This window comes from Sphaerodactylus townsendi, linkage group LG05 (assembly GCF_021028975.2).
Source record: "Sphaerodactylus townsendi isolate TG3544 linkage group LG05, MPM_Stown_v2.3, whole genome shotgun sequence".
NCBI classification, from domain to species: Eukaryota; Metazoa; Chordata; class Lepidosauria; order Squamata; family Sphaerodactylidae; genus Sphaerodactylus; species Sphaerodactylus townsendi.
Window position 1 is genome coordinate 115,383,680 of NC_059429.1, and position 27,420 is coordinate 115,411,099.

At 44.9% G+C, this 27,420-nt stretch overlaps 1 protein-coding gene across 4 annotated transcripts in view; it reads right to left on the reverse strand.

Annotated features, from left to right (window-relative positions):
- The window catches only part of RIPOR3 (RIPOR family member 3), a 153,103-nt gene that overhangs the window by 71,141 nt on the left and 54,542 nt on the right, over window positions 1–27,420 (reverse strand). The window contains exons 1-2 of one of the 4 annotated variants that reach the window (XM_048498872.1): window positions 19,455–19,514; window positions 10,406–10,533 (exon numbers count right to left, since the gene is read on the reverse strand). In XM_048498872.1, coding sequence (XP_048354829.1) covers window positions 10,406–10,506 — 101 coding nt within the window. In that variant the 5' untranslated portion in view covers window positions 10,507–10,533; window positions 19,455–19,514. Of the gene's footprint in view, window positions 1–3,074; window positions 3,117–3,553; window positions 3,622–10,405; window positions 10,534–19,454; window positions 19,515–27,420 lie in introns of those variants that run through there. The other 3 variants (XM_048498873.1, XM_048498871.1, XM_048498874.1) reach the window with 3 other exon arrangements.

Here is a 27,420-nt window from a genome sequence, read left to right on the forward strand (position 1 = left end):
GATCTTAAATATAGTCAAATGGTATCTGTTTTACAAATTTGTCTTTGAATTGAATGGTTAAACCCTTTTAATCCATTTTATATTTTTACTAATGAACTGTCATTACATCACGCTGGCTGTCTTGCCAAATGAGTCTTTTTCCAAACAGAAGTGCCAACATCAACCTCCATCATCCAATTATCCCCTTATCCACTACAAAGTCACAGATAGGACAGCATCAGATGGGCAGAGATAAATAACCTTTCAAGCCCTTCCTCATACCATTTTGCCAATTAAAGATGGCTTTCAGGGAGCGCCAGTCATCCCACTTTGAAACTGTATGTGTACCCCAATACTCTGGTACACAGACAGGTTCACAGTAGGGCAATAGTGTTCCCCCCACCCCCAACATCTTTGCCCAGAAGGCTATTTCTGATTGATAAAATGTCCTAGGGTGGAAGGCTTAAATGGTCCTTTCCATCACAATCCAATTCAGGTCTCTGTGTACCTATTAAGGAGACTCAAAGGGGCTTACTATCTCCTTGCCCTTCCCCCCTCACAACAAACACCCTGTTAGGTAGGTGGGACTGAGAGAGCTCAGAAGAACTGTGACTAGCCCAAGGTCACCCAGCCGGCGTGTGTGGGAGTGCACAGGCTAATCTGAATTCCCCAGATAAGCCTCCACAGCTCAAGCGGCAGAGCGGGGAATCAAACCTGGTTCCTCCAGATTAGAATGTACCTGCTCTTAACCACTATGCCACTGCTGCTCCTAACTTAAGCAAATTTTTAAAATGCTGGGTGCTCCACATATGTCATTCCCAGCATTCTATATAGTTGGACACTGTATTGTGCTATTCTGATCCTAAGTAGGAGGGGGCTTTTGTCTACCTCTGTACTTGCTCACAATAGGCACTATTTCACAGTAAAAGAAGCCAGATGACATCTAGAGATCCACCTCTGCATGTATATTCTGCCTTTCTTCTGTCATGGAACTTAGTGGTATCTTTATAGCTCCCAAGAGTTCTCTTACCCAGGCACAGACCTGCTGAGTTTCAGCAAGACTGCTGAATCACAACGATTAGAAAACCTTTAACGCGTTCATAAAATCAAGGGCATAACTAAACACCACAACAAAATAAAATAGCTGTCCAAGAGTCCCGAAAAAGGTCAAGGAGATGGTAATAGCTTTCTGTAACTCCAGGGGATTAGAAAAGGACAACAAAAACAGGCAATTAGCATTAATTTTCGAGTCCTTGGCTTTACCACAGTTTGTTAGGGGGTCATGTTGTTTTTAATTCCTTTGAGAAAAGATAAGCAGAATGCTATTTGATTTCTTCAGTCTTTCTGCGGAATGTATTGTTTAGCAGAACGTTTGGCGTCAAGGAATCTGAACCTAAACATATACTTACTGTGCAATCATAAACATGTATACTCAGAAGTAAATCACAATTTACTTCGACAATACAAATCACAATTTGTTAATAAGCCATTTGCATGGTTACAATTGTAGCTTTACAGTGCAATCCTAAGCAGGCCCCAAACCAATTCAAGGAGGCATGCTCCCAGTAAACATTGTACTATACAAAAAAGCTGCAATCAGATGCATGTTTACTTGGAAGTAAGCCCCATTGGGCACTGTGGGATTCACATTCAGGTAAAGACAGTATTTGGTGGGAAGTACCATCAAGTCGCAGCTGACTTACAGTGACGTCATAGGGTAGGGGTGGCCAATGGCAGCTAAATTCAATAGGACTGTCCCAAATCTTGGAGATGCAGCCACAAGCTACGTTTGAATTCAGTATCCCTTATTTTCAGTCATAACTGTTACAGCACTCATGAACGTGACCCAAATATTCTTACTTAGACAGACATCCCAACACAATCATTGTTATTTGCTCCCTTGTAAATATGTTTGGGGCTGCAGCCTTGAGTACACAAAAAGATTTGTAATTTCTACAACAACCCTACAAAGCGAACCATTAGTGGAGCCTATTACACAGACTCGAAAGAGAGACTGAAAGAGAATTGACTCAATCATCTTCCATGATTAAGGTTTATCAGACACGTCAGACAAGTTAGTATTTTTCCTATACTAACCTATGAAGCTTACCCACAAAATCACATTTAATTGTTTACACTTGTGTACAAGTAAGTGCATTCTTGACTTCAGTTACACAAACCTAGGGTAGGTACTAAAGCAACGTGCATTAGCCTGGGAGTAAGAAGAAGTGGTTTTTATACCTCGCTTTTCTCTACCAAAAGGGAGGGAGGGAGGGAGGGAGGGAGGGGAGGGAGGGAGGAGGAGGAATTATATCCCACCGTTCTCTCCTGTAAGGAGACTCAAGGTGGCTTACAAGTTCCTTTCCCTTCCTCTCCCCACAACATATACCTTAAGAGGCAGGTGAGGCTCAGAGAGTTCTTGAGAGAAATGTGACTAGCCCAAGGTCACCCAGCAGGAATGTACGAGTGCGAAAACACATCTGGTTCACCAGATAAGCCTCTGCCACTCATGTGGAGGAGTGGGGAATCAAACCCAGTTCTCCAGATTAGAATCCACGTGCTCTTAACTACTACACCACTCCTTCCCTTCATCTCCCCACAACAGACACTTTATGAGGTAGGTGGGACTGAGAGAGTTCTGAGAAAACTGTAACTAGCCCAAAGTCACCCAGCAGGCTTCATGTGTAGGAGCAGGAAAACAACCCAGTTCACCAGATTAGAGTCCCCCATTCTTAACCACTATGCTACACTGAAGAAGAAGAAGAGTTGGATTTATATCCCCCCTTTCTCTCCTGTAAGGAGACTCAAAGGGGCTGACAATCTCCTTTCCCTCCCCCCCCTCCTCCACAACTAACACCCTGTGAGGTAGGTGGGGCTGAGAGAGCTCAGAAGAACTGTGACTAGCCCAAGGCAGTCCACACCATGCTGGCACATGAGGCCTGTTTCCAAGTAATATGACCAGGTTCAGGCTACAGGAAAGTGATCTGTGAACCAAGAAGTCCCTGGTTTCCAGTCTCACCTCCACCACGACCACTTAAGGAAGCTGCTGTCTTAATGTCTTAACTACTTATTAAGATAAGTAGTATTTAACCTACCTTAGAGGGCTGCTGTAAAGATTATGAAGATATTGTGAAGCACTGTGAATAATCAAGAAACATATTATGCATACTTACTCTGGAAGAAGCCCAATAAATCAATGAAACTTACACCCATCAATAGAATCACACCACACTGTATTGGGGGGGGGGGGGATATAAACTAGACATTTTCTTCATAAGCTATATAAAACTTGCTGGACAGACATTTCAAACATTTAAGGGAAAAAAACTCTATTGCTTTCCTTGTCTCAACTTCTCTCTAAAAGCTTAGTCATTTTCTGTCTTTAGGAGATCAGAAAGCTCTTTAAACTTTTGCCCTCCTTTCTAATCCTGCCTCTTCATTTTATCTCTTTAAATACAAGACAGAACAGGTTGCATTAATTTAAAACCCATTCAAACCTTTGCTAAGTATCCTTTACAACACAGCACTCCCTGTGCATACACGAAGAACAATTGCTCTACTGAGTATTGCTCACCTTCCAGATTAGTAAAGACAACCAGCAGAAACCTTTGAAAAACCCATTGAAAGTTGCCTCTTTCTGACAGCCACCCAGCAGTCTGTTCCCCTCCCCCTTACGGTTCCTGAGATACTTGATTAATTGTACCTGGCTTTCGTACACTCCCCTTTTAACCATCTGTTTTCTTTTCAGTCTTCCCTTCTTAAAGGCTCTTTTCTTTTCTAGCCTAGTAGCAAAGTGGATTTCCAGCAAACTGACAATCAGAAAACAATGCACGTAGTAGTCAAGGTTGGCACCAGCTATGGATACATCTGGGACAGTCTGTGAACTGTTGTGAAGATGGTGGCCCAGTCACAACCCCCATTACTTATTTGTTTTTATTCACTTGATTAGAGCCTGCCTTTCTTGCTGTAATTGCTCGAGGCAGGTTGCACAGTGTAAGACAATGCAAACAAATGTGTGAAACATCCAGCAAACAATGCAATAGGATTATAGTCCCTTTTTTTTTAACTCAGTGGTCCCACTGGTTTCAATATGAGTGCCTTGAAGACTGTATGGTGCACTTGAAGGGTACTGTCTCCAATACCAAATAAAAAGGAGGTGATTTTCAGTGCAATGCTGAACATAGATTCTCAGAAGTAACTGTGTATGATTAATTTAGGACTTACTTCCTAGTAAGCGTGCACTTACCTGGGAGAAAGCTCTTCTAAACATCCAAGTAGGCATGAATAGGATTCCACTGACAGAGACTATAGGGGTTCTAATAATTAATGGTGCAATCTTGCAAGCGCTTACCTAGGAATCTCATTAAATACAGGAATGGCTTTAGCCAGTGGACAACCAGGACAACTGCCAAGGGCCCCACATTGGATGGGGGGTCCCAAAGCAGTTACAACCCTGCTCCCATGACAGACAGCAGGCCCTCTGCAGCTCAGGAATCCAGCTTACAACAACAGTGGTGTCTCCTGCTAGCTTTGCATGGAGTGAATAGCACACCTTGATGGTCCCAGGGATGGTGGTGGGAGTGATGCAAGGTAGTGATTCTGGGGCCCAAGCTTGAACTTTTGCCCAGGGCTGCAGAATCACTAAGACTGCCGATAATTAAACACAGTAAGACTCCTAAGAGGGAACATAATTTGATTACACTGCAACTCAGCAGTGTAGATTTGAGTGCCAGATGTACTAAAATAAGCGGGATTTGCTCTTGAATATGTATGCATAGGATTGCTCTGCACAGCTACACACACTTCATTGGCTGTAATGAAGTGTCTGGGTTTAGCTCAGTCCACAGCTCCAAACCCAAAAAGTTGCCCTCAGCCATGTCCACACATTTTTTGAGTAGGGCCGGAATTCCCTTTGATTGCTACATTTGTATTTATTCCCCTTTGATTGCCACATTTGTATGCATTCAAAACATTTAGACATATCATTCCAAAGCTCTTGCCAACACTAAATAAGCAATGTCTACAATTAAATGCAAGACTTGAAATGCACGCGTGCAGGATTCCAGCAGGGCAGCCGGTCTATTATAGCAAAAAACAACAACAACAGTCCAGTGGCACGTTAAAAACTAACAACATTTACTCCAGTATGAATTTTGGTGAGACAGTGCTCACTTCTTCAGATACAATGAGATGAAAGAAATTCATTTACAACTTTCATGTAGAAAGGTACAGAAGGGAAGGGGGCAGGAGGAAGGAGTGAGCACAGAGAAGCCTTACATAACAAGGGGAAATTCTCAAGCCTGATGGAGGCAGCAGAGCACAATTCTTTTGTTTCTTTATAGCCATCCCATCCCACTGGAAATGGAAAATTGTCCAAGCACTTCCAGTGGATGTGGGGCAAGGTCCCTTTGACCACTTATGTAGGTACTATTTATCCTGAGGCTGACTGCTTCACGGGGGAAGGGGGGTGTCTTCCTGTGATGTTTTGTTTACATAGGGGTTCTCCCCGCGTAAAACATCCCTAGCCAAGCCAAGCTACCATTTTGCCTGCCCCCCCCCCCCCCCCCACTGCCTCAGTGTTTCTGTGCAACCTCCATTTGGGATTCCTTTGCCATCCTTGCTCCAGCACCGGTCTAGCAAACTATGTCAATTTCTTGTCAATTTCACTGGGTCTATTGCAGTGGTGGTGAACCTTTGGCACTCCAGATGTTATGGACTACAATTGGCCATGCTGGCAGGGGCTGATGGGAATTGCAGCCCATAACATCTGGAGTGCCAAAGGTTCGCCAACACGGGTCTACCCGTGCTTCCCCGAATATAAGACAGTGTCTTATATTAAATTTTGCTCCCAAAGATGCTCTATGTCTTATTTTCAGGGGATGTCTTATTTTTCTGTGTTCTGTTCGTCGGGCATGCTTCCAAACAAAAACTTTGCTACGTCTTACTTTCGGGGGATGCCTTATATTGTGCACTTCAGCAAAACCTCTACTATGTCTTATTTTTGGGGGATGTCTTATATTCGGGGAAACAGGGTATTGATTCAGTGTGGAAAAAAGAGGAAAGAAAGCTCTTCTGATCCATCTGAAATGAAGGCTTGAAGAGCGAGAGGAGCTGCTGTGGTGCAGAAGAAGAAAGGAAAGGGAGGAGCAAGAAAGGAAAGCTAAATGCATACTGATGACTTTATTTTTCCCTGCAAAGGAAGAGGAAAAGTCACACTTTCAGACCTTTCAGAAATGACAGGGATTCTCTGACCTGAAGGCGGGATGACTGCTGAAGAGGAGGAAACATGTGGGTAACTAAGAATCAAACCTAAAGGACACAACGTACACTCAATGCAAAAAAGGCCACAAGTGAGTAAATGGCCTTTAACAGGTTGCAGGTCTTGGCAATGCTGGCCATGATTCCAAACCTGCATATCCATACATCAATAAACTGGATGGCTACAAGGCTCCCATCCCCCACAGTGGCCAGCGGGACCTGGCAACCCTATGATAAGTTCTTACATTCTTACATTCTCCTCCTAGGTAAAACTTGAATAAGAGCCAGTGTACCATTGGAGAACAATTGGATTTGAGAAGTAATAGTGAAATCTTAAATAGAGATACATACTCTCATTGAAGTCACCAGTGTAACAGTGTTTAGGATTGCACTGGAAAAATCCTACCCGCCTTCTTCCCCAACAAAAATAGACTGTGGCCGTAATCCAACATAGTACTAGGCAAATTAAAGCCAACTGACTGTCTTGGTTTAAACATGAATAAACCTGTGACTGACTAATACCTCTTGCCACAGGTTCAAACTCAAAATGCATTCAGTTTGACATTCTGGCAATAAACATAACCCAGGAAGTGTAAATAACGACCACATCTGTTTTCTCAAAGAAATGGTGCTTGATTCACATGCAAAGCAAGGTTGCTTTAACGGCACACAAATTTTGCAATCTCCCCGTCCCCAGAAAAGTACATAAAGGCCCGATTGTTGTTGTGTTTTTAAATGCTTTACAGCTGAAAGTAACTGAATAACCTCCAGGGAAATGTAAACGCGCTTCTTTAGAGCATTCTTACCCTGCTGGAGGTGCTTTAGTCCTGGAAAACAGCTGTTTTTGACTTCTTCTCCTTGTTGCATTTTTCCCTTGCAAGAACTCCCACTACGTACTTCAGGCTATGTTCTGTTTATTCAATTTATTGTGTGATTTGGTGGGGGGAGGGTCTTTCAGGGCTTCATTTACCAGTGTGTCTTTTCAGTGTTTTGCTGGTCGTTGGACACCTTAGCACTGTTCAAAGTGTTTGGAGAGAGGGAAAAGCCTGGGTCTATTCTCTCTTCTCTCAAAAAGGAAATCGAAGAGGTAGAAAAAGTGCAGAGAGGGGCAATGAGGACGAGGGATTGGAGCACCTTCCTTATGAGGAGAGGCTGCAGCATTTGGGACTCTTTAGTTTGGAGAGGAGACGTCTGAGGGGGGATATGATTGAAGTCTATAAAATTATGCATGGGGTAGAAAATATCCACAGAAAGAATTTTTTTCTCTCTTTTTCACAATACTAGAACAAGGGGCCGGGGGGGGGCGGAAATTAGGACTAATAAAAGGAAACATTTCTTTATGTAATGCATGATTGTGTTTGGAATATGCTGCCACAGGAAGTGGTGATGGCCAGTAACCTGGATAGCTTTAAAAGGGGCTTGGACAGATCGATAGAAGAGAAGTCGATCTATGGCTACCAATCTTGATTCTCCTTAGCAGACCAGATGCTCGGGAGCAGCAGCAGCAGCAGAAGGTTACTGCTTTCACATCCTGCATGTGAGCTCCCAAAGGCACCTGGTGGGCCACTGTGAGTAGCAGAGTGCTGGACTAGATGGACTCTGGTCTGATCCAGCAAGGCTCTATCTTATGTTCTTATGTTCATTCCTGACATATAGCAGTTCAAATTACTCTGAATACTCATATATATCTCACATGCTATTCAAAGACCACGCACAGGACCAAATTATACCTTCCATCACCGGAAATCCAGGTATGTAATTAGTTGAAAAAATAACTGGGTGCCCTAAGCTGGATCAGGGAACTAGAGAAAGGGGGCAGGTTCCCAAAATTATTTCAAACATATTGTCAAAGGCTTTCATGGCCGGAATCGACTGTTGTGGGATTTTGGGGCTATGTGGCCATGGTCTGGTAGCGTTTCGCCCACAACTATGGTTGGCATCTTCAGAGATATGTCACAGGACATACTTCTGAAGATGCCACACAGATTCAGGCAAAATGTTAGAAGCAAAACCTACCAGACCACAGAGAAACAGCCCAGAAAACCCACAACAGACAATAATATCAACCCCACCCCTGCACCACCATTGCCTTGAACACACGGAACTGCCTTGGGCATGCCAACTTCCAGACAGGGCCTGAAGATCTCCCAGGATTAAAACTGATCTCCAATGACACAGATAAGTTGGAGAAAATGGCTACTTTGAAAGGTGGAATTGTCCTCCACTGAAGCCCCACCCGGCCTCAATTTCCCTAAATTCCAATACTTTTGCAATCCTGAGCTGCCACTTTACATGTTTTCTCAAACATTGGTCTCAAAAGATCAGTATGGTCTCCTCTGACATCCCGGGCAGAGGGCTTTCATATCACCTACTACCTGATCATTTAATTGGTGGTGCAAATGATTGAATCTGGGACCTCCTCCAGGCAAAGACTCTACCATCGAACCCCTTGTATTGTCCACCCTGCCCCAGACTTAAACTTACTGTGAAGCAGGAGCCGTTTTCAATCAGGGACACAGAATGAAGATTTGATTTCCCCAGGTCAAGCCCAACCCTCTATCCATCACACCACACTAGCTGTCATTCACCTCAGTAAATCCTGTTGAACGTAATGGGACTCTGGCCATTCCCCACTTTAAAAAATGACGTCGGCTTCATCCGGCGTGGACCTTTTCAGCGCAGGGGTTGTGTTCCCCGGCTTCCCCACTCCCCCGCACTCTGCGAGGGGTCATCAAAAGGCGCCGTTTTTAGCAGCGCCAGAAATGATGTGCGCTGAGGGGGCGCAAGAGCAGCAGAGTCGGGGCGGCTGCATTGTCGCCGCCCCTGTAGTGGGGAGTGCCGCTGGACGCCGCGCTACTTGGCAAGAGTAGCGTGCAGCAAACGGTGAGTAGGGAAAGCACCTCTGTAGGACTTGACTGTTCTGCATGTTTAACAGCCCAATGGAAAGTGGGGTATATCCACAGTAGCCTGGCATGGTGCCACTGCGCCGCTTCCAAAGAGGCACTCAGGGGCACAGCCGCCAAGAAAAGAAAGAGAAAAACCCACCAGTCATTAAAAAAAACCCATTGAGGGCAATGGCTTACATCACCCTTTTTGGTGGCATAAGTCTCTACCAGGAGAACAGGGGGTTCCCAGGTTGAAGGGGCACTCTCTGCCCCGGGAATGCCCCTGGAACACCCCTATCCACACTGGCACAAGCTCCTGCATTGGAGGAACACCAGTCTTGAGCCTTCTGCAGCACCAGGGCATTGAGCTGCTGCACAGTCCCACAGCACCAACTTAAGGGTCCCTGATTCGGCATCTGTGCCCATTTGAACAACACAAGGACACCGACACGGGCGTAGGGTTCATGCCACTTTCAGTGCGGCTTTGCTCCCACCCCTTTTGGATTGCACTGTAAAAACTGATTCTGTTTAAAAAGAGAGACAGATCCTTTTAACAGCTGCTCCAGAAAGGGAGATGATCATCCCCTTCCCAAATTGTACCCTGTACAGTAATGTTGATTCTACAGTTAATGTATTCAGCAATATCCTGAAGAGCAATTCTGAAATTTAAATAGTAGAGACAGATTAAGGGGTTGACCTGCATGTCATGCCATACAACAGGAACAATAAGTAGCAAAGGAATTGTGGGAGTAAAGGAACTAGCTAGTACAGTGGAACCTCGGTTTTCATCTGAAAAGAATCGATGAAAACTGAAACCGATGAAAACTGAGGCAAACTTTTCCATAGCGATCAATGTAAATCCAATTAATCTGTTCTAGGCACTCCAAAAAACATACCAAAAACACATTTTTTGGTGAATAAACATAGTGTTTAATGCTGAAAACAGTAACAAACAATAACACTAGGACCAGCTTCAGAGCCAGTGGACCAATGTCGCACCCGAAAGCTGTCCCAAGAGGTCTGTTTCTGACGCCTCTTTAAGATTTGTTTGAAATGGGGCAAGACATTGTCATTAAACAAGTTGCAGACACGGCCTGTAACAGCTTTGCCCGGGTGATTTTTCTCCACAAACCCCTGCACCTTACTGCAAATCGATGAAAACTGAGGCAAATCGATGAAAACTGAGACAAATTTTTCACTGAAAAAATCGATGAAAACCGAAACCAATGAAAACCGAAGGCAATGAAAACCCAGGTTCCACTGTACTAGTAACTGCGACTTACGATAATTTTCGGCTATGCGCAGCACTGAATCCAGCAAATGAGCAGCTCCGGCCAATTCTTCCTCCATCAGCGGGAGAAACAAAAGTTAGCTTCACAGACATGATTCTAGTTTAGTGGGCCTCTCGAGTCTAGAAATAAAAGGAAAACAGGCATGTCAAAGGATTAGAAAGCACTTGGGAATAAAGAATAATAATATACAAATAAATAGGGTCTATCAGTGACTCTACGAAGTTCCACAATCAATACATCTCATTCCACTGTCTATTCCTACCAGCTGCAGCTCTCTGGGGTTGGAACAAGGATTGACTCTGGAACCCCTCACAACAGCATTTCAGGGGACATCTGGGGATGCAACAGGTGTGGGAGGCAAGAAAGCTGCATTTCATAGACAGAAATCCTGTCACTTATTGAATCACTCCACTGTTGGATCTAAACTGATATCTGCCCATGGGCCCTCAAGCAGATGCATTTTTAAAGAACTCAACAGCTCAGTTCCTATGTTGTGTGAGCTAAGTCAAGCTGTACATGTGGTGATTTTTTTGCATCCCATCCCTCTCTGTCCTCCCTCCAAACTGTTCCCTCCCAGACCACTGGGCTCCCACGATGGGGTTAAAGGGGGTGCGGGACTGCACTGAGATGGCAGAATGTGCAAAGACTGCCCTCCTCGCTTTTTAGAAGCAAAAGAGCCTCCAGGAGTTTAACATTCAGGCCAACACATTGTACTTTGGAAAACGCATCTCCAGACACTTCAGTTGTTGACATTGTGAAGAACTGGGCTGTAAAAGTGTCACGGGTTCCTAGTAAATATATTCGTGATTATATTCGTGAGCAGTGGCCCACACACAGGCATACATCCTGGTACCAGCATCATTCTGAAAGCATTCCAAATATTTTTTCCCCTTTTGATTCACTTACAGCTCCATCCAAGAGGTCAGTCTGCCATGCCACTCCGATAGATGCTTTTCGGCAGCATGGGGAGGCTTGAAAAGTGAAGAAGCCTCCCCAACTCTGAGAAGCCCCCACTGGGCTTCATAGACTTATGCCACCTGTTTAGGTGCCATATGTCTGAATTCCCGGCTGCCAGCATAAGGCGACTAATGTCGGCTACTCCCCCAGCCAGCCCCTGATATGCTGGCAGCAGCAAGATTGCTGGGATGCCAGTGTCACATCCCTGTGCTGGGGAGGGCTGCAGCATTCACAAACTGGTGGCGTCACCTCTCCGCCGGGGGCAAGCAACCTAGGGTGGGTACATCCACCTACGTGGCCGTGTGCCACTCCCAGAGGCAGATGCGCGCCCTTTTGGGTGGGGCTCTTAATCTGGCACTCTTCCTTGAAGTATATCTCTAGTGCATGTTTGCATCTAACCATATGTTTAATTTATTTATTGTTTTAACTGAAATTATTTGTTGTATTCAAATGTTGATTGTTTTGTGAACCACCCTGAGCCCTTCAGGAGTAGGGCGGTCTATTTAATAATAATAATAATAATAATAATAATAATAATAATAATAATAATAATAATAATAATAATAATAATAATAATAATGATAATGATAATGATAATGATAATGATAATGAAGAAGAAGAAGAAGAAGAAGAAGAAGAAGAAGAAGAAGAAGAAGAAGAAGAAGAAGAAGAAGAAGAAGAAGAAGAAGAAGAAGAAGAAGAAGAAGAAGAAGAAGAAAGGACGCTTCATCTTCCAGAGTCCCTAAAATTTTATTCACAAGTGGTCTGACTTCTTTGAAGGTTTGTCTAAATAAGTAGCAAAATAATTACCCCTACGGAAAAACTATCCCATCTCCTCACAGACTACACGTGGATACGATATTATGCTATTGTCATTAAAAAGGTCTCTCTGGGAGTATTGTGCAAAGGTTGGGTTATACTTTGACTTGTGTGTCAATTGCATTTCCTTTTTTTTGTGGGGGAGTTTAGCTATAGAAGAAGAAAAAAATCTGTCTGTTAAATACATTGTCTCCATCACCAGTGTCTCCGGAACAAACAGCCCACTTAGACATCCTACATCCGATCGGTAGTTGCGTCTGACTGATGCATTTTGCAAGATGTAACTCCACTGTTCCTACTCTACCCAAAACAAATGCAGTTCTTCATGCACGCATCTAATTAATTCAAATTGTCATGATCTGAAGGGCCCACAGAGTAACTGCACTGAAACTCCGCCTGGGCTGCTTCCACACCAAGGTAATCTTCCACAGCAGTCTGGATGCTAAAGCAATTCTGTGTGAAATTACCCTCATAATGGGGATTCTAGTCAAGGGTAATCTATTGGCTCTCCATTTTTAGCAGGGGTTTCCTTTTCACACCTGATATGCACTGAAGCCCTACCTGCTATGAGATCACGTGACCCTCAGAATTCTCTGCCCACCCTGTTTTTTCTTTATTTTGAGGACGGTGAAGCATTGTATAGAATTAACACAGTATTTACAAAAAATTAAATCCCCTTCATATATTTGCAGATGTTTCCAACAATCCCGTCCCTCACCCTAACCTGAGGATTCAGCTGTGGTGATTCTCTTCTGTTTTTAAAAAAAATAATTCAGTGATGCTAGATAGGAATAACACAATACCTTTAGCAACCTTTTTAAAAATCTCATATTTGCAAAGCCTCTGACAATCTCCTTCCCAACATCAAAAAAGTCAGGCAGTTCTCTTCTGCTATGCTAACTGTCGTCAGGGGCTGGCCCTTTGCATCATTATCAGAGGAAAATCTCTTCACAGAAATACTGCAATTGCGCTGTTTCCCCTTCAGACATAAGAAACTGCCTGTGCTGATGGCATCCTGCCCAAGGAATACCTTTTTACAGGTTCAAAATAAAGAAGAGTCTTTGCTTTGTGTGTGTGTATACAGAAAGAATAGTCTGTGTAGAAATAAAGGATGATATTGTGAAGAAACATGAAAAAACCCACACTAATTGGTTGGTTGAAACATGGGAAATCCTTGATGCGGAAGCAGTCCTGGAGTGACTTTTTTAAAATACCTGAAATAATAAGGGCCCAAGACAGCAACATCTGTTGCCTTCATTGATATCACTCTACCGATTAGCTTCCCTGACTCACAAAAGCTCTCCAGGGTCTTAGGCAGAGAAACAGCATTCCCAGCTACTGCTACCGGAAATCCTTTTCGTTGAAGATGCCAGTGACTGAATCTGGGTCTAAAGAATTTGTTCTGCTTCTTATTTCTTTACTTACTTACTTCATTTATACACATCCTTTCTCCCAATGGGGATTTAAAGTAGTTTATATGGTTTTTCCTCTCTTCCATTTTATCTTCACAATGACCCTGTGAGGGAGGTTAGACTGAGAGAGTGTGATTGGTCCAAAGTCACCCAGCAAGCTTCCATGCCATGATTATGGATTTGAGCTTGAATCCCCCAGATCCTAATCTGATACTCTAAATACTATGCCTCTCTGTACTTCCCAAAATGTGCTCTTTCTAACCATGCTATATTTGTACTGAATCAGCCCATTGGCTTTTCTAACTCTGAATTATCTTCTCTGACTGGCAACAGCTCTCCAGGGTGTCAGGCAGAGAAAAGGTTCTCCTGATTCTTGCTACCTGAGATCAACACGAGTCAGCAGTGAGATGCGGCGGCCAAGAAAGCCAATGCGATTCTGGGCGGTATCAATAGGAATATAGTGTCTAGATCGAGGGATGTAATTGTACCTCTCTATTCTACATTGCTTAGACCTCACCTGGAATATTGTGTGCAGTTCTTGGCACCGCAATTCAGGAAGGATATTGACAAGGTGGAACGGGTCCAGAGGAGGGCAACCAAAATGGTCAAAGGTCTGGAATCCATGTCATACAAGGAGAGACTTAGGGAGATGGGCTTGTTAAGTTTGGTGAAGAGAAGATTAAGAGGTGACATGATAGCCATGTTTAGATATTTGAAGGGATGTCATGCTGGTGAGGGAGCAAGCTTGTTGTCTGCTGCTCCAGAGACTAGGACCAGGAGTAATGGATTCAAGGTGAAGGAAAAGAATTCCACCTAAACATCAGAAAAAAAAACTTCCTGACAGTAAGAGCTGTTTGGCAGTGGAATGCACTACCTCAGAATGTAGTGGAGTCTCCTTCTTTGGAGGTTTTTTTAACAGAGGCTGGATGGCCATCTATCAGGAGTGCTTTGATTATGTGTTCCTGCTTTGTAGGGGGTTGGACCTGATGGCCCTTGGGGTCTCTTCCAACTCTATGATTCTATGATCCTTTAACTACAGACAGCAGGGACTACAGTTGGGACCTTCCACATATAAAAAGCAGATGTTCTACCATTGAGCCATAGACCAAATACTGATGCAGCTCTAATGTCTGTGGTTACGGCTTTCTGTGAAGGATTCAGAGAGCAGCAATAAAGGCAAGGGCTTAGAAGGCAAACTCTGTGACAAGAAGAAACTATAAATGCTTAGGTTTAAAATATAAAAGATGGCAGAAAGAATATGTGGAAGTTTTACGCCACCGTATCATAGCTGCTGCTCCTCACAGCAGCCATAATCTGCAGAGAGAATGACTAAATTGACTGCTTACATTGGGTGAAGAATTTCCATTCCAAGAATATTCTCCATTTTTAGAGAGGAGGGGGCCCCAAACCAAACAATGAGTTGCTTAGTGCCAGCAGTAGTCATACTGCAGTTCATGAGCCACATGTGGCTCTTTCACATGCCACTGGACGTCTTTCTTCTTTTGTCATGTTCTGAGGGTTTGCTCCATACCTCCAACAACACGCCCAGAACTAGACACATGCATGCAGGGAGTGATAAAATACCACCAACAAGCAAAAGTTAAAATCACTGAGAAAGAACCTACAGAGGATCATAGGGAACCAGGCCAAGGTGGTGAAAACTGGGAAAAAGAGGGAAGGGAGGAGACATATATCATCATATATATTTTTGTTATATTTGTTGTAAATGAAGAGCTTTGTGCTGTCTCTGGCAGGGACTCTTCCACTAAGCTACATCTCTTCCTCCCCTACCAATTTTGCTCTATGTTTGCTTGTAATAACACTATGATACCATCACCACTGCCACTATTACTTCAAACTGAATGGGGAGAAAAAAAACCCTAACCATGGCGTGAGTTTCATTTTTGGACAATTGTTCAGCTGCTCCAAGCAAGTATCCCTAGCAAGACAGAAGGGCTTGGTTTCCTTACAATTTTCAGTCAATAGCCCAGCTATCCAGGAAAGAAAGAGATGATGAAGTCAGACTATTCATCCCTACAGCCAGCCCATCAGTTTGGCATTATTTTGCATAGTCTTGTAACTAGACCCAAGCACTGACTTGCACATACTGCCACTATAGATGCACAAAACACTTATTTTTCCCCCAAAGCTGCTCAATGTAGCTTTATCAGATCAGGATCCAGATCTTGGTTGCTCACAGCATTTTGCTCCCAAACCACCCATCTCTCATTCATGAATTTAGCTTGGGTCATGCTGGTATCAGCCAACAAGACCAGTTTCCTTTGGCTGCTTCTATTTCCCAACATTACTCAAACCTTTTTTTCCTTGGGGGAACTGAATTCCCTCTGTTCCATGTGCACACAGTTTAGACCACAGGGCTGCTATCTCATAAAACACAACAGGCATGGAAATTCAGTCCAAGTGGCAAAGAGAAGGCAACCTCACTGCCATAAAATAAAGACTAGTGCAGCTTCCACATTGTAATCCTTATTCACATGGAATGTAGGAATCCTCTAGTTTAAATGGGAGCACCTCCGTGACACTGCCCTGATTTTGAGCATGACTTGTACAATCCACAACGATTTCCACTTTGATCTGGCTCAAAGGAGGAACTGCAGGGTAATTGAGCTAGCAGGGTCCGTGAGGACTTTCCACCCACAGTCAATAACAGGGATGGCAGCAAAGTTAAGCTCTGCCTTTAAAATGATATACCACATTTCCTCTCCTTTTGGTTCTTTCAAGGACTTCTGTCTTTTTTTCCCCCTAGAAGCTGCCTGTTAGCTTTAGACCGGAGGAAAGGGAGTGAAAGGGGATCTGTAAAAGGCATCTGGGAAGAATGTTTTGTGTGTGCGTGTTCACCATACATTATTAAAGAAAAGGACATAGACTTCAGAAAGATCAGAAATATGCATTAAATTTCTGTGATGACTTTAGAAACTTTCTAAATTTTTAGAAACTTTTAAATTTTCTGTGATGGCTTTAGAAACTTTCCAGGAACAGTGGCGTACTGCTAATGGGGATATGGGGTATCCCATGTCACCAGGCGCATGCCATTTTGTCATGTGGGGGGGTGCCAGGAGGCCATTTCGTCACGGGCGGACACAGGGAGGCGATCATGCCCCCAGGTGCCATTTAGGACCAGTATGCCCCTGTCCAGGAAGCAGAATATCTATGCCTTGTATTGTCCCTCGCCATATAAACTCACAATCCTTGCAAACCTATTTATATTATCAAAGGCCGTTTCCGCACGGCCTCCCTGTCGCCTCCACGCCGGCGAGAATTCCGCCGGCGTGGAGGCGAAGGCCGTTCGCATGCACGCATGCGAGCGGCCGCAGCAGAGGCTGGCAAACGGCAGGCGGCTCTGCACGGAGCCGCCTCTTCTCCCTGGCCCGTCCCACTTACCTTGTCCCCGTCGTCGCCTGCTGGCCGTCGAAGCCCCGCCCACGCTGACCTCCGACCTCCAGGGGTCGGAGGACAGCGTGGGCGGGGTTTCGACGGCCAGCAGGCGACGACGGGGACAAGGTGAGTGGGACGGGCCAGGGAGACAGTGTGTTCTTGGTGGCGCGGTTCACACCGCGCCGCCGGGAAGACGCTTTCCCCCCAACAACAACCCTTTAAAGGGTTGTTGTTTAGGGCGGCCTGACGCCGCCCTTGTGGGGGGGGAAGAGCAGTCAGGTCGGCGCTGCTGCGTTGCAGCAGCGCTGCCTGTGCGAACAGCGGCCTGGGGGCGGCGTTTTTACCGCCCCCAGGCCGTCGTTTTTGGCCCATGCGGAAAGGGCCAAAGGCTTTTAGGGCCGGAATAAACTGGTTCTGATTAGTTTTCTGAGCTGTGTGGCCGTGAACTGGTGGTTTTAACTCCTAACATTTTGCCTGCATATGTGGCTGGCAACTTCAGAGCATGTCACGGTAAGATGTGTCACACATGGCCGAAACATCAGGACCTGTAGCATCTAAAAACCTGATTATCCAATTGCTACAAAATGTACACATTTGTACCCCACAAGGGCTTTCTTGTCTTACAGGAAGTAATCTTTTCAGTTATTAGATAAACAGGAGGCATTCCATGAATACACAAACCATCAAAATAGATCTTCTGTTAAGAATTTTGCCTTAAATTGCCTTTAAAACTTGGATCGTTTCCCTAATCTGCCAGAATTTGGAAGTAAGAACCCCTTGGCTCAGGATTACAGTTCCTGAACATGTAATCCAAAGTGGATGAAAGACAAAACAAATAAAAATACAACTGGAACAAAATGAAAGAATGCAATGATAAATAAAAACAAACCCATAAATTTAGAATTAAAAAAATGAAAAGAGGGAGAAACATTGCACAGTTCTGGAATTTCCAAGCAAATTGTAGATTTCCAAGTAAAGGGGAATGCCACAAGGGTGTCAGAAGTGGCTTTGGCTCATTCCACACATGCAAAATAATGCACTTTCAAACTGCTTTCAGTGCTCTTTGAAGCTGTGCGGAATAGCAAAATCCACTTGCAAACAGTTGTGAAAGTGGTTTGAAAACGCATTATTTTGCGTGTGCGGAAGGGGCCTTTGTTAGTTCTTTGAGTCATCATGAGTGTATAAGAGGATTCCAGATTATACTTGTTATTTAATAAAAGAGCATTTCATGCCTCCATAATATTTACCTTTGTGGGGAATTTAGGGGCGAACTGGTGACAGTGAGAGCAGAAATTAAAACTGTACCTAGCAGACACAAAGGCTGAAAGAGATTCAGAAGTTTATATACTTGTAGTCTTGATACATTGCATAGAAGAAAAAGCCTTTCAGATTTATAATATGCAAAAGATATTTGCACATCCTAACAATAAAATTTTCACAGAGGTTCTTAAAGCCTCCCAAGCTTTCTGTGAACCCCGGAAAAATCATGAGTTTTGAGAGATGCTGGCAACTACAACATTAATGAGGTTGCTGGAATAGATGACTTTGTCACCAAGCTAAGAGAAACAGCCCAGTCTGGCGTGTTCAGCCCAATTCAAGAACTTATGGTAGGACAGTGGTGGCCCTGAGGGGCCAATTGACCATGCTGGCAGGGGCTGATGGGAATTGTAATCCATAACATCTGGAGTGCCAAAGGTTCGCCACCACAGCGGTAGGAGATAAGACAGTGTTCAGCTTACCAGTGCCCAGGCTAGAGCTATGTGTACAGTTCTGGGCACCGCAATTAAAGAAGGATATTGACGAGCTGGACTGAGTCCAGAGAAGGATAACCAAAATAGTAAAAGGAATCCATGCTCTATGACAGTGGTGGCAAACCTCTGGCACTCAGAGCCCTCTCTGTGGGCATGCGTGCACAGAGTTCGTCATGTAGGGGGAGTGGAAAATCATCACCACCCTCATACACACATATATCTAGGCTGGCCTTGCTTCTGAGTAAACCCTCCTAGGGTCATGATTCACCCATTCGAAGCGTTGCACGGTTGCTTCACCAAGCTTACTCCCGAGTAACGCATGCCTTGGAGCCAACCGTTTTTTCTAAACTAAAACCTCAGTATTCAGGTTAAATTGCCATGTTGGCACTTTGTGATAAATAAGTGTGTTTTGGGTTGCAATTTGGGCACTCGGTCTCGAAAAGGTTCACCATCACTGCACTATGAGGAGAGACTTAGGGAGCTTAGGTATGTTTAGTTTGGTGAAGAGAAGGTTAAGAGGTGACATGATAGCCATGTTTAGATATCTGAAGGGATGTCATGTTGATGAGGGAGCAAGCTTGTTTTCTGCTGCTCCAGAGACTAGGACCAGGAGTAATGGGTTCAAGGTAAAGGAAAAGAGATTCCACTTAAACATCAGGAAAAATATCCTCACAGTAAGGGCTGTTTGACAGTGGAATGCACTACCTCGGAGTGTGGTGGAGTCTCCTTCTTTGGAGATTTTCAAAGAGAGGCTGGATGACCGTCTGTCAGGAGTGTTTTGATTGTGTCTTCGTGCATTGCAGGGGGTTGGCCTGGATGGCCCCTGGGGTCTCTTCCAACTCTATGATTCTATGTCTGCAAAGGCAACATGGCATGTAGTTCAGCCAAAGCAAATCTACCCCAGTTCCTCCACAGGGAAGGCAAACCCCCAGAAAAGTTCCCAGTGCAAGCAACTGTGCCAGCAAGAATAAATAAGATTTGCAATAAATGTGAAACTGCACTCCACCTCAGGCACATCCAACTTTCATAGCAATTTTTTATAACTGTCTCAGGAAAAAAAATAATTTCGTGAAAGCATGAAGACTAAAAGAATATAATACAAATCTAGAAAAAAGAATGAGCAAGTTATTTATGGGTCCCATGTCCAACCAACAGCTTCTAATGCATGCTACAGCCCATTCGCTGTAATAGGCCTTCCTGTCTCTTTTAAATTGGACAGTGAAGCAGAAGCAAACACCATCCCAGTTGCAATAGCCAAAACCCTGAGGGGCCAAATGTGCCACAACAAATGTGCCATAAGCAACACAGGTTGCTTTGGGAGGTGAAAATTCTGGCACATTGCACAGCAGACCCTAGAGCAGGGGTAGGGAACCTGCGGCTCTCCAGATGTTCAGGAACTACAATTCCCATCAGCCCCTACCAGCATGGCCAATTGGCCATGCTGACAGAGGCTGATGGGAATTGTAGTTCCTGAACATCTGGAGAGCCGCAGGTTCCCTACCCCTGCCCTAGAGAAGCTGGAGTGAGCTTATATATAATTGAAATTATGATCCTCCATTATTTGGAAGACATCCATACATCACTCAAGATGTACTTTGGTGAGTCCAGAAAGTGCCTCCCACAGAACCTGGGCTGAGAGATGCAGCTTTCAAGCTCCATGAAGATGTTTTTTAAGGACTCGGGTCTACTTCCTGGCACTCACCATGTTTATTTGAACACAACAATACCCAATTGTCTATGGATGCAGGAAGATTCCCTCCTCTATGCTAGAAAAATTAAATGCCACAGGTCAACAAGTGGAAGCTCAGGGTGTCACTACAAAGGTGACTAAGCCCACTCCTTGGGTAAACAGCCTAGTAATTACACAAACAAAAAGATCTCTATGGATTTTCCTTTGTCAAAGAATGTTCCCACCAACCAAAGAATGTTCCCACCAAGCCCTGTTTTGTTTTAGCTCTCCAACTACATCTAGGCCATCAGCAGCTGTCTCAAGCTCTCCAACCTGAGATGCTCTGCTCTCCTGAGTCCACCCAACTCTTACCGGTAGAGGCTTTTTCTCATGCTTCGCCTTTGGTATGCTGCCACCAGCTGGTCAATTTTAGGAATTCTCACCCAGAGGGTCAGCACTCCTAACTTCCTTTCCACACTGCTTCTTAAAGTCTCTGCCCAGTGCTCGCATCTCCTGCCACCCAGTGACTGGTTACCACAAAGACAGCAGTAGTGGCGTAGTGGCTAAGAGCAGTGGCTAAGAGCAGGTGCACTCTGATCTGGAGGAACCAGGTTTGATTCCCAGCTCTGCCGCTTGAGTTGTGGAGGCTTATCTGGGGAATTCAGATTAGCCTGTGCACTCCCACACAAGCCAGCTGGGTGACCTTGGGCTAGTCACAGCTTTGTGGAGCTCTCGCAGCCCCACCCACCTCAGAGGGTGTTTGTTGTGAGGGGGGAAGGGCAAGGAGATTGTAAGCCCCTTTGAGTCTCCTACAGGAGAGAAGGGGGGATATAAATCCAAACTCTTCTTCTTCTTCTTCTTTACCACACAAGACCATGTGGCAAAATAGAGATCTAGCAAGCAACTGCCTTCCTTCCCATGGTGCCTATTCTAGATAGCGTGTTCAAAGAGCTGAGGTCTTTGGTATGGAGAACAATTATTACCATTGAAAATATAAAAGGGCTTATTGAAAGTCCAAGCACATACTCTCCACAGCAACTGATTGATTAAAGAATACAAATAAAAAGGGGCAAACATGCAGTTCTCTGTCCCTGAGCCCTACACACGCCCTAGCTGGTCTTCTTCTAAGACAGGCTCTTTAAACATGGAAGCTTCCTATTATCTTGAAGTCCTTGTCTGGACTCCCTGCCTTTGTCTTCTCTATGTGTCCATGGTCAAGATGGAGCCTGACATTAGAGCTCCTTCCTGCAAGCTATCCCCAAATAGAATCCACCCAAATACCGTAGATAGAATCCACGACTCCACTGGCTCCACCTCCAAAATCTCTAGGTATTTCTCAACCCGAAGTTGGCTAACCATGTTCCCACTTATAGTAGAGATGCCTCTTGGCTCAATTTGCCAACTCTGGGTTGAAAAATTTCTGGTGATCTAGGGGTGGAGCCAGTGGCGTAGCACCAAGGGGACGGGGGGGTGCGACACACCAGGTGCGCGCCAGTGTGAGGGTGTGGCGGGGTGTTCCAGGGGTGGGGTGTGGCAGGGGCGTTCTGGGGGTGGGGCATGGTGGGGGCGTGGCAGGGGCGCAGAGGGACCACCACAGTATATAGTCCTTTAAAGTCCACCTCCAATGCAGCCATTTTCTTCAGGAAAACTGATATGTGCAGTCAGGAGATCAGTTGTAATTCTGGGAGATCTCCAGCCCCAACCTAGAGGTTGGCAACTGCATCCTGGGCCATGGGGCAAGGCTGCTTGGCGACTTCACGGCAGAAGTTGAATTTGAGCCTGCTAATTCCCCCACTTCCCTCCTGCTACCCACCTATAACTCCTTCCCTACTCACACCCCACCCAAGACTAAGAGGTTAGCCAGTTCTCTGTTCTCTCACGCATCTATTTCCACACCAAAGAAAAGCAGAGCAGGAAGCTGGAGACATTTAATAGCTTCAGCTGCCAAAAAGAAGGTGTGGCAACAGGACACCACGGACTTTGGTTGCACTAGGAAAAGGGAAGCTTTAGTTTTTTCCATCAGCTATCTCGGGGGCTTAAAGAAAGTGCATTTCTAAAGGGCAATTTTGTGGAGCAGAAATCAAGAAAGGGGAGAGGGGATTTCAAAATGTTTTGTGCTTGTCCTTAGTTGCATTGGGTAGAAATAAGGGAAGAACAGAACAGTGGTGTGACTTCAGCCCTCCCCCCCTTTCCTCTCCCTGCTGTTTTATTCCCCCAATTTGCTTGCTTTAAAATTGTTTCCTTGTAGGTATATGTACTTGAAGGGGTGTTAACGGTATTTTAATCCTTTCCCCTAGCGAACAATTTGGTTGGGGGGAAAATATGTTTTTAATTCACACTGGAATGAAGGAGAGGAACAGTTTAATTTTTTCCAGGGCTAAGTTCTAGAATCAGGATTTAATCAGGAGATGAGTCTGGGGCTACATGAACTAACAACATATAAAAGGAAAATAAAACACAGGTCCAATGGCACCTTAAGGTTGCCAGACATGCTAATCACCCTGAGGAGACACAGAGGTAGTGGCATCCTCACATTTGGTGTGGCACTGACACCATGAGGTCACTTCAGGTGTGATCCCAGAGCTGATATCATAATGTTGGAATGATGCTTCAGGATTCACTGGTAATATCACAGTGTTGGGACGAATCCTAGAGTGTCACTCCCAATATGGCGGCATCATTTCCAGGTTCAAGCTGGAAGTGACCTCACAATGTTAATGGACACTGATCCTTTTTGCTGGAGGGGAAATGGCCCACCAAAATGGAAGACCTGGAAATGCTACACCTTAAATGCTAACAAAATATATTCCAGCAAAAGGATTCATGGGTTAGAGCTCACTTCATGAAATGCACTGAAATATACAGCCATGAGGTTGATATTTTCATGTTAACAAAGAAAGACCAGTTTAAAGGAAAATCCAACAGAGTGATAAGTTCACTCAGAGTGGGTGAAGACGACCCCGTAAATGTTATTAGATAGGAAACATAGGATTAACATCAAATCTAATGCAAGATATGCACATGCTGTAGGGAGTTACAGAAATAGAGCTGAACTAATTAACATCTGGAAGGGATGGGATTTATAAGACGCTACCACATAGTGAGTAAGAAATCTGTAAAGACTTGGTAAGCAAAATAGTTATGACTCATCAATTGTTTTTGTCCAGATTTTACAGCTATGAGAATGGATTGCTGAAACGTGGGAAAAAATCCCTTTTAAAATGGTTAAATAGCAAAGTTAGACCTCTGCCAGGATTTAAACAATATGAATTTTATTGTTTTGCCATGATGTAAGGTGGGTTCCAATGAAGAAGACTGCTTGCCAAATACTCATGTGTAAGATGCGGGTTGTGAGTCTATCATTATGGTCCAACGGCATTCATGTATTCCTCCTAAGCACAGGTGTCGAACTCGCAGCCCTCCAGATGTTATGGACTACAGCTCCCATCATCCCCTGCCAGCATGATGCTGGCAGGGGATGATGGGAACTGTAGTCCATAACATCTGGAGGGGCACGAGTTTGACACCTATGCTCCAAAGGAAAGATCAGACCTAATATATAATTTTAAACCTTCTATCAACTAGCAGTAGTAGCTTCTATAGCGCCTATAGTTTCCCTAGTTCTTGCTGACTATGTCAGGCCAGACCCGGATGGGCCAGGCTACCCAATCTCATCAGATCTCGGAAGCTAAGCAAGGCTGACCCAGGTTAGTACTTGGATGGGAAATTACTAAGCAACCTGCAATCTTCACTATCTGTAGTTAACAGATAATAAGTGATGTGAAATATCTCTACCTGAGATCCTTGAGAGCTGTTACCAGTCAGGGTACACAGTTCCAACCTTGACAGACCAATGGTTTTGACTCGGCAGTAGGCAATTCCATAACTCCATAACACAATACAGCAGTGGTGGCGAACCTATGGCACGGGTGCCAGAGGTGGCACTCAGATCCTTCTCTGTGGGCACTCACACAGAGAGTTCACCCTCCCCCCACACACACACACATCTAGGCTGGCCTGGGCATGATCCTTTACCTGGGAGTAAGCTCAGTTGCTGGCAATGGGACTTGCTTCTGAGTAAACCCTCCTAGGATCGTGATTCACCTATTTGAAGCGTTGCACAGTTGCTTCACCAAGCTTACTCCTGAGTAACGCATGCCTCGGAGCCAACCATTTTTTCTAAACTTAAACCTCAGTATTCGGGTTAAATTGCCGTGTTGGCACTTTGCGATAAATAAGTGGGTTTGGGGTTGCAATTTGGGCACTCGGTCTCAAAAAGGTTCGCCATCACTGCAATACAGGGACTCTAGATAGTCACCGTCATTATTACTTCATTCGTTTGAAGAGAGCCTTTTTATTAAATCTCTGTTTAGTACAGTGCTTCGCACAGAATTAAAAAGCACAGCTCTGTTCCTGAAGGCTGAACAATTGAAAGGTAAACAAATCACAACAGAGAAAAGGATTGAAGAAGAGAAGAGTTTGGATTTATACCCTGCTTTTCTCAACCCTAAGGAGTCTGAAAGCAGCTTACAAGCTCCTTCCCTTCCCCTCCCCATAACAGAAACCTTGTGGAGTAGATGAGGCTGAGGGAGTTCTGAGATAACTGTGAGTGGCCCAAGGTCACCCAGAAAACTTAATGCGGAAGAGTGGACAAACAAACCTGGTTCACCAGATTAGAATCTGCCGTTCAGGTGGCGGAGTGGGAAATCAAAACCAGTTCTTCAGATTAAGAGTCCACCTGCTCTCCACGCTGCTATACCGAGCATCTGCTTTATATAGCTAAGGTCCCAGGTTCAATCCCAGCTATCTCCGGTTTACAAAATCAGGTTGCAGGCACCTGGACTGCGGTTGCTTTGTAAAAATAGACAACACTGGTCTGACTCAGCAGAAAGGACCTGAGTCAAGGAGTCAATGAAATGACAGAAGTAAAAGCCAGCACAGGAAACAGCAGAGCGGCTGTGCAGAGACAAACTGCCCTTCAAGTTTCTAATCTAAGGCTAAACCAGTGGAATGATAGGCCAAAGCCTCCTGCTTCTCACACAGCCAGACACATGTGGCTTCTGAAGCGCAGCCACTGATGTTGTCCAGATTCTAGGCTCCTCCTTCCTCCAGAGAGAACAAACCGATGAGCTGCAGGTGGACTCCAGGGCACGTTTCCCCCCTGGTACTCATATTCCAAAACTTTTGCTTTAGCATCAAAACAGGAAACTGGGAATGCATGAGACTCTTTTGAGAATGCAAGCGGTCAGCTATACTTTTATATCCAGATGTATCCTACAATGTCCAAACAAGCTTGTTTTGTTTTTTTAACAAAAGCAGTCATGAGTGTTGAGCGGCCACTGGAGCTGCCAACTTCCAGGTGGGGTCCGTTGATCTCCTGGAATTGAGGTCATCTCTAGACTACAGAGATCATTTTCTGGAGAAAATGGCTGCTATGGTGGGTGGACTTCATGACACTAAACTGCACTGAGATACCTCCAGGGACGGAGTGAGGGGGAAAAGCACCCGGCGCACTGGCGCATCCTCCACCCCTGCCACACCAACATCCGCCCCCATCCCACCCCACGCCAGAACACCCCCGCCACGCCCCCGGAGGGGCACGCACCCAGTGTGTCGCGTTGCCACCCCACCACCTTGGAGCTACGCCTCTGGATACCTCCCCAAATCCTACCTTCTCCAATCTGCAACCCAAATCTCCAGGAATTTCCCAACCTGGAGTTGGCAACCCTGAGTTGCCATCTCCCAGGTGAGGTCTATCATTTTCCTAGAATTACCACTAATTTTCAGATTACAGAGATCAGTTTCTCTGGGGGTGGGGAATGCAGTTTTCAAGGGTAGATTCTGTGCATTCGATTTCTACTGAGCTCCCTCCTCTCTTCAAACTCTACCCTCTCAAGTTTCTGCCTCTAAATCTCTAGGAATTTCTCAGTGCAGTTGGCATCCCTATGGCCACGTATTTGACAAAGCATAGAGGCAAGGGAGTAACTTAATCCTTTCCCCTGCTAATCATATCCCAATCAAAACTGCCACTTCTTAGCTGCATTCACAGGGGCAAAATGTGCTTTGGAAGTGATGGTTTTTGTCAGAATATATCTGGCAGGCGAAGAATTACCCTATATACCTGCGTATAAGTCTACTTTTTCAGCACATTTTTTGTGCGAAAAAAAGACTGGGAGCTGAGGGTATTTTTCTGCACCTGCTCCCTGCTACGTGGACACAAAAGCAGCTCCCAGGTAAGCCTTGGGATGTTGCTTTGCTGCACAACAGGTGGCCAGTAGCTTCATTCACGGTGAATATTCACTGAATAGGTGTGAATATTAAATATTAAATTTATATGTTACAGAATTTTTGTTCAGGTCGGGAAGCTCCATGAATGCTAGGGAAACTCACTGGGAAATCCGCACCATTGAAGCCCATGGTGGCAGGAGTCTCCCCCCTCACACAGGGTGCCCTGGGGTGCAGCCACTGCCAGCACCTTTCTCGGCCCCCACCCAGTGTTTTTGGAAAGCAGGTGGGACTGGCTTTGGGGCAGCGGCTGCCATCACCACGCAAGCATCTTCACTGTGTCATGATAAGGCCCAGTGGTGGCAAACCTTTGGCACTCCAGATGTTATGGACTACAATTCCCACCAGCCCTTGCCAGCACAGCCAATTAGCCATGCTGGCAGGGGCTGATGGGAATTGTAGTCCATAACATCTGGAGTGCCAAAGGTTTGCCACCACGGTGATAAGCTATCCATGTTGAAGGAGAACCTGCAGGGACTTTTTAAAAGGGGGATCTTGTTGAGCATCTTCCCTATGAAACTCTGAAGAGATACTGCCTGTGAGAGTTATATATTCCACTTCAGAACTTTTAAAGTTATTGTTGATACCATACTGTTTTTCTTTGAAATAAATATGTAAAAACATTTTATTGGTATCTATTTTTATTTTTGAAATTTACCAGTAGCTACTGCATTTCCCACCCTAGACTTATACATGAGTCAATAAGTTTTCCCAGTT